At 38.4% G+C, this 7,595-nt stretch overlaps 1 protein-coding gene across 1 annotated transcript; it reads left to right on the top strand.

The window, feature by feature from the left end:
• Positions 1 to 2,301: 2,301 nt before the first annotated feature.
• On the top strand, positions 2,302 to 6,748 carry LOC111023891 (formin-like protein 2). Its single transcript, XM_022301389.2, has 5 exons — positions 2,302 to 3,830; positions 4,226 to 4,433; positions 4,538 to 4,740; positions 5,361 to 5,605; positions 5,709 to 6,748. Exons 1-5 carry the CDS (start codon positions 2,486 to 2,488, stop codon positions 6,534 to 6,536), a joined length of 2,829 nt encoding a protein of 942 aa, XP_022157081.2. The 5' UTR covers positions 2,302 to 2,485; the 3' UTR covers positions 6,537 to 6,748.
• The last annotated feature ends 847 nt before the right edge of the window (positions 6,749 to 7,595 follow it).

The following is a 7,595-nucleotide window of genomic DNA, read 5'->3' as shown; positions in this document are numbered from 1 at the left end:
AAGATTAAAGCTTTATGAGATTTATGCACATTAAATTTATTGTTTACATATATATTCATAATATTAAAAGAAATAGCAGTTTATTGGTTCTATAATCATATTATGGGAATATTCCAAAAGAACAAAAAGATAAAAAAAAATAAAAAATAAAAATACACTTCCAAAAATTAGAAAATGAAGATTTAAATAGAGACAATTTCCAAGGTGGTTCTTTTTTTTTTTAGAAAAAAAAAAATCATTTTTATAAAATTTTTATCCCTATATATATTTTCAGTTTCATCCATTTACAGTAGAGAATAAATGTTGTAATTAATGCATTTTCAAAAGTAAATTTAAAAATTGCAAACCAACTCACCAATAAATCAGGCAAATAAAACAATAAAAATTTATCCATCTTTAAGATGATAATATGTACCTTAAACTATGTTTCCCACATAACCAACACTCAAATATAGTACATCGGATACAATTAGAAAAATCAACGCCTACAAAAATAGTTTCATTTAACTACAAAATACTTACAATTAATTATAATTATTTAAGAAAGAAAAAATTGAAAACTTTCAAGTCATTCAAGAAAACTATTTTTCTAGTACAAGCAAAAGATAGAGAAAAAAATGGATCAATAAATTGCTCCTCATATATAAAAATATTGTTAGCTAAATCTCGAGGAGTCTCTGTACCATGAATATAAATCTTTCGAGTGGCTTGTGTTTCTATTTTTTTCTCTTATCAGCTGTGTTTTATTCTCGAAAATTTTGCAACTTCATTATAACTTTTCACAATGAATATAAATCTTTCGAGTGGCTTATGTTTCTATTTTTTTATTTATTATTAGATGTGTTTCATTCTCGAAAATGTCTTCTGATTAAATTAGATATAACAAGATTTTAATTGTAGATATCGATGAAAATGTCGATGTCTTAATTTCATGAAAGGATCAATACAGTGTTGATGTCGATAGATATTTCTGTAAAATGTAGATAAATTAAAAAGTCGTAAAAAATATTTAAATTAATAAATAAACAATATTCTATTTCTAAATAAACAAAAAATGATTAATATTAATATTATGTATATTTTATTGATATTTTATTAATATTTTTCATATTTTGTCGATTTTTTTGTAATATAATAAAAATATGGATAGCGAATTTATGGATATATAAAAATATATATCAGTAATAAGGTGGTCGAATATTCACACTATGGTTTGTAGAGAAGACTTACTTCAGTTTACAATAAAGTTAATTCACCCCCAACTAAAATTGCAAATTGAAGTATTCTAGACCAAAAACAGAAAACAAAAAAAAAAGAAACAAAAAAAACAAAAAAACGAGGAGAACGAGAACAATGTAGCCACCGCGCGCTGCTGCTCTGCCAAAAACTCTGAGCCATTCTTGGCGCGTGGAACTCGACAACTACCTTCCACTACTTACCCACTGTACTGTAGCACCGTGATTCCCAAGTTGGGTATTTCCGTCATTTCATATCCATCTGCCATTTTCTCCAACCCTCCACGCGCTCTCTCCGCGCGTGAAACTCCACTACAAAAAACATCCTCCCTAAATATATGGTCCTCTCCCTCCATCCACCGCTCGCATCGCAACGCGAGAAGACAGAAGAAAAAAAAAAAACCCTAAATATATGTTTTATTCGGTTGATATTCCAACTCTTTTCTTCTTGATTTAAATTGAGTGCTTTCGATAAATATTAAACTATAATAAACCTATAGCGATTTTAAATGTGACAAAAATATTTAGTAAAATTAACAAGACAATAACTATATCTAATTTTTTTATTGAAACGGAGGTCTAAGACAATTTTATTCAAATGATATATATCTGTAATATAATATGACTAGTGGTACATATACATATGATATTATATTGATATGAGTATCTGATATACTACTAATATAACTGAAAATTTGTACTATATTTCTAAAAAAAAAAGTGACATATTTCCTTTTTGCTACTTAGTGCAATTACTCATAAACCTATATAAAAGTTTCTAAGAAATTGGTGAGAATTTTAAGTCTTTTTCTTGATAACAGTTTTGGGCCTAAATTTTCACGAATTCCCTCCAAATTTTCCAAGTGTAAAAGAATTGAATTGAAAAATTTATGTTATCGACATCCAAACAAAAGATGAATCGACATTTATATAGTATCGTAAAAAGTTTGAACAAATTATCATTGGTACGAAGGCGACCTTTGAAAGTTTGAAAAGGACTAAACAAAAAAAATATATATGTGTATATATTAAGCCAAAAAGAAAACTCCCTCCCTCTTTGGCTCTTTCTCTTTCACTTTCACCTCAGTTTTGTGTAGAGGCTACAGCTCATCTTCCCCACTGTGATCATTGCTAGAGAATCTTTAATCTTTCTCTCTGCCAATTGAACTCCAAATCCCCAATTATTTCACTTTTTCCATTTCATTTTTAACCCCTTTTCTTTCTTCATCTCCAATGGCGCCATTACTCTAATGCCTTCCTTCTTCTTCCTCCCCGCAATGTCCGCCGTACGCCTCTTTTCCGCCTTCTTTTTCCTCCTTCTCTCCCCCCTTTCCGCCGCCGCTCACCGGAGCCTCCCCCACCGCCACCTCCTCCACCAGCCCTTCTTCCCATGGGCTTCTTCTCTTCCTCCGGCTCTGCCTCCGTCTTCTTCCTTTTCCCCTCAGCCGCAGCCTCAGCCGCAGCAGCAGCCTAAGCTTCCGTTTTCCTCCATTTCCTACTCCTCCCCCCCCAAACCCTTCTTTCCCTCCTATTCCGCTTCTCCGCCGCCGCCCTCGCCGCCCTCCACGGCGCTTCCTACTTTTCCGGCCAACATTTCCGCTCTTCTCTTCCCTCAGCCCACTTCTTCCCAACACCTCCACCGCCATGTCTTCGCCGTTGTTATCTCTGTTTCTCTCGTTTCCTCTGTTCTTGTCTTGCTCGTTGCTCTGTTTTTCTACTTCCGGCGACGGAACCGTCAGATTTCCGCCACCGATAAGGCCTTGGGGACTGATAATCTCCGGCTGTACCCACCGGACATTGACACCTCCGACGGCCTTCACAAGAACCGCACTACCTCCTCCGCCGCGACCTCCAAGTTTCTCTATCTCGGAACTCTGGCCACTTCTCGGGAGATTGAATCGGAAGCTCCTGATGCTGCAGCGGAAGACGGTGGCGCCGGGATCGTGGAATCGGAATCGGTTAAGATGGGCTCGCCGGAGCTTAAGCCACTCCCGCCGCTTCCTCGCCGCAACTTCGCCGAAGATTACAGGAAACCGGACGGAGATTATAATGGCGGCGGCAATGACGACGGCGGCGGCGACTACGATGAGGAAGAGGAGTTTTTCTCGCCGAGAGGGTCTTCCGGCGGGAAAAGATCGAGCCCGGTGGAACTGTTTAAGGGTGTGGAAACTGATCATTTTGCGAGAAGAAGCTTTAATTCCAGTTTTAATTCGGGTTCTCCCTCTGTTTCTGTCCCCAATAGTCCTTCTCCGCCATTGATTCTGAGCCCCACCAGCTTGAGATCGAAATCCCCCGACTCCATCATTAGATTCCCAGCTCCGTTGAGGCCATTTCCATTGCGCCCGGTCCCGCCATCGCCGTCGTTGTCCTCTGCTTCTTCGCCGCTGGGAGGCTCCGGGAATACCAAGAACTCGCCATCAAGGGACTCTGATTTCTCGGAGCTGCACCGACAATTTTCGAACGGATTACAGACAGATTACGGGCAACCGTTGCCGGTGAAGCTGCCGCCTCCAGCACCGCCGCCACCGCCTCCTCGATTGTTCTGGGAGATTCCTCCTCCATCTAACTCCCTCCGCACCAAGGAGCCTAATCCAGGTCCCGAAATCCAAAACCCAAAAGTTCTTAAGTCGATAGATTAACGTATATTTGATCTTTTATTCATATTTCAAAAGTTTAAGTCAATAGATTTGGGTATATTCTATATTTTATTCATATACCAAAAGTTTTAAGTTAATTGATTAGCGTATATTCTTTTAACTTGAAAGTTTAATTGATTGTTTAGGTATATTCTATCTTTTATTCATATTCTTAAACTGAAAAGTTAAAGTTTGACAGATTAGTGTATATTTCACCTTTTATTAATGCTCTTTTGACTACCTGATTGTGGGCTAAATTAGCACTGGGCAATGGGAAAGAAATGACGGGTTCTGATGCCGCATTAGATCTGTTAGGCTACTTTATATTTAATCTTTTATTCATATTCTTAATAGGTCCGCCAGTTCTCTCCGTGCCTTCAAGACCGATACTCTCACAGAACATAGCTCATATTTCAGCGGGCGAGCACTCAAACACCATGGGAGATGCAGAGAGAATGGAGGACAATTCAAAGCCGAAACTGAAGCCATTACATTGGGACAAAGTTCGAACGAGCTCCGATCGAGCTATGGTGTGGGATCAGATCAAGTCAAGTTCTTTTCAGTACGATTTTTTCCTTTTGTCATTATGCTTTTGAGTCATCCTTTTCATCTGTAGTCTGTTTGAATCATCTTTTGAGCTATATATTTTGATGATATGGTTTGCAGGTTGAATGAGGAGATGATTGAATCACTTTTTATGGTGAATAATAACAATAATAATAATTCAAATCTGATGGGCAAAGAAAATGGTGGTGCTTTTGGGAACCAAGAGAATCGAGTTCTTGATCCTAAGAAGTCACAGAATATTGCAATTTTGTTGAGGGCTCTCAATGTCACCATTGAAGAAGTCTCTGAGGCCCTTTTGGAAGGTATTCTTTAACAAAAACTTGACATCGATACATCTTTTTGTCATTTACGTGTCTAATATATATCTTTTTGTCATTTACGTGAAAGTAAAGTCATTTTCTAGAGCAAATGTTCTAGTTCTTGAAATGGATAATTTATTACCTGGTTTTCATTTCCCATTCAAAATTAGTAGGTCCTAAGTAATTAGCTTGCTAAGGTAATAGTAATACTGTTTTTTATCCCGAAAATCACATATTCTCTAAAAACTATTGAGAACACAACCAAAGTCTCATATTGGTATATAAGTGAGGCACAACATCTCTATTGGTACGAGGTCTTTTGGGTGAAATCAAAAGCAAAGTCATGAGGGTTTATGTCCAAAGTGGACAATATCGTACCATTGTAGAAATGTGGAGGGTTCGTTGTCCTAACAAAAACAATTATCTAATTTTAAAATCGTTTTGTAGATTGATTGAATGGATATGGAGCTTTCCCATAATAGCACATGAAAGCTGTAGTAAGTCTACATTGGTTCAGGTGTCTTTATTCCTGATTTTGAAGGCAATCAATGTGCCAAATCATGGAGAATGCTAAAGTTATGTACATTTACTGTTTATTTCAATTCTTTTGTTATGTCATGCAGGAAATTCAGATACTTTGGGTACTGAGCTTCTCGAAAGTTTGCTGAAAATGGCGCCAACCGCAGAAGAAGAGCGTAATTTGAGAGAGTACAAGGACGATTCGCCTTTTAAACTTGGTCCAGCTGAGAAATTCCTCAAGGTAGTTCTTGATGTGCCTTTTGCATTCAAGAGGGTGGATGCAATGCTTTACATTGCCAATTTCGACTCTGAAATCGAGTACCTCGAACGATCCTTTGAAACTCTCGAGGTAATTCAGTAGCCTCTGTTTTGTTCAATAATACTTTCTGTTACAGGAAATTGTTTGTTTTGCCAAATTTATGAATTGTGTAAAATACTTTGTTTTTGCACAGGCTGCTTGTAGAGAATTGAAGAACAGTAGAATGTTTCTCAAACTTCTTGAAGCAGTACTCAAAACTGGGAACCGGATGAACGTTGGCACGAACCGAGGCGATGCTCATGCCTTTAAACTCGACACCCTTCTCAAGCTTGTCGATGTCAAGGGGACCGATGGGAAGACCACTCTCCTGCATTTCGTAGTGCAGGAGATCATTAGAGCTGAAGGTTATCGACACTCCACCTCTGATCAGAACCTGACAGCTGATAAAACCCAACAATCTTCCTTAACAAACGATGTCGAGTTCAGAAAGCTTGGTCTTCAAGTTGTTTCAGGTCTTAGCAGGGAGCTCTCGAGTGTAAAGAAAGCTGCATTAATGGATGCAGATGTGCTTAGCAGTGACGTAACAAAACTCGCTGGAGGGATCACAAAAATCACCGAGGTCATTAGATTAAATGAAGACATGTTGAAAGGAGGGAGTAGCTCAAGTTTCTCGGACTCGATGAACAGGTTCTTGGGGAAGGCAGCTGGAGAAATAGCAAGGATACAAGTCCAAGAGGGCATTGTTCTTGCCATGGTAAAGGAAATTACCGAGTACTTCCACGGCAACTTAGCGAAAGAAGAAGCTCGGCCGCTGCGTATTTTCATGGTGGTGAGGGACTTTCTTACGATCTTAGATCAGGTATGCAAGGAAGTTGGAAGAATCAACGAAAGAACAATAGTTGGTTCTGCTCGTCAATTCACTGGGCCTCCGAATCCGAGTCTTCCATCGATTTTCCCTGGATTGTGTGAAAGTCAGCACTACGGTTCATCCGACGATGATAGCTCATCTTCCTCATCTTAGCAGTGAATTGAATCTTGCTTTGACCTCGTCGTTTTTTTTAGTAATGTAATATCTAAAAGTTGGATCAAATGAAACTGCTTGGTATTTTGGTTCAAATAGCTTTTGCTTGTAAATATGTTGATATTACTAGAGAAAGTTCAGAGATGACTCTTGAAAGTTTCATCTCTATCTGTTTTTAGCCATGGAAATTGATCAGTCGTTTACTGCCCAAATTTGTATCTGTAAATCGCTTGGAGTTCAATTGCCTCGTGGAAAAAAGCTTTTTTCTCAAAAGGTGGGAGATTAACGTTCATCCAATCGGTCTTAGAACTTTTATGTCCCCTGTTAGGATCCCCTCTCATGGAAAAAAGTTTTTTTCTCGAAAGGTGGGAGATTAACGTTCATCCAATCAGTCTTAGAACTTTTTTGTCTCCTATTAGCATCCCCTCTCATGGAAAAAAGCTTTTTTCTCGAAAGGTGGGAGATTAACGTTCATCCAATCGGTCTTAGAACTTTTATGTCCCCTAGCAGGATCCCCTCCCTCAATGTGTTCTAAAAAAAGTTATTTGGGGGGAGGGCTATGTACTGACAATTTGTTGCTCCATAATGAGACTTTGCTTGCTAAATGGCTTGGCGCTTCCCTAAGATCTTGCTCTCTAGTGTAGGATCATATTGTAAGTATGAATATCCTTCAGCAACAGGGTCAAAGACACTTTTTAGGAACCCATGGAGATTTATTGTCCTAGAGTAGTTCATTGTTGGAGATAAGGCGTCGATTTTCTTCTTGGAGGACTATTGGTTGGGGATAGTCCCTCATATGTCTCTTTACATTTTCTCTATCATTTATCTTCGCTTAAACTTGTCTATAATTGTGATTATTCTTGTTCTTGCGAGAGACTCCTTATCGTTCAACTTTGATTTCGATCGTCACCTGTTAGATTGTGACTCTTCAACGTTTCTTTGCTCACGTCCCCGCTAGCTAGTTTTTGCCCTTGAACATGGTCATGGATATTTGTTTTTGGTCTCTTAGCCCTTTAAGGGATTTCTCTTGCACCTCCTACTTTTATATTCTTCGTGGGT

This window comes from Momordica charantia (assembly GCF_013281855.1).
Source record: "Momordica charantia cultivar OHB3-1 chromosome 9 unlocalized genomic scaffold, Mcharantia_2.0 BLBB01000009.1, whole genome shotgun sequence".
Classification (NCBI taxonomy): domain Eukaryota; kingdom Viridiplantae; phylum Streptophyta; class Magnoliopsida; order Cucurbitales; family Cucurbitaceae; genus Momordica; species Momordica charantia.
The sequence above is the reverse complement of the archived record's forward strand: the minus strand, read 5'-3'. Positions and strand labels throughout refer to the sequence as shown.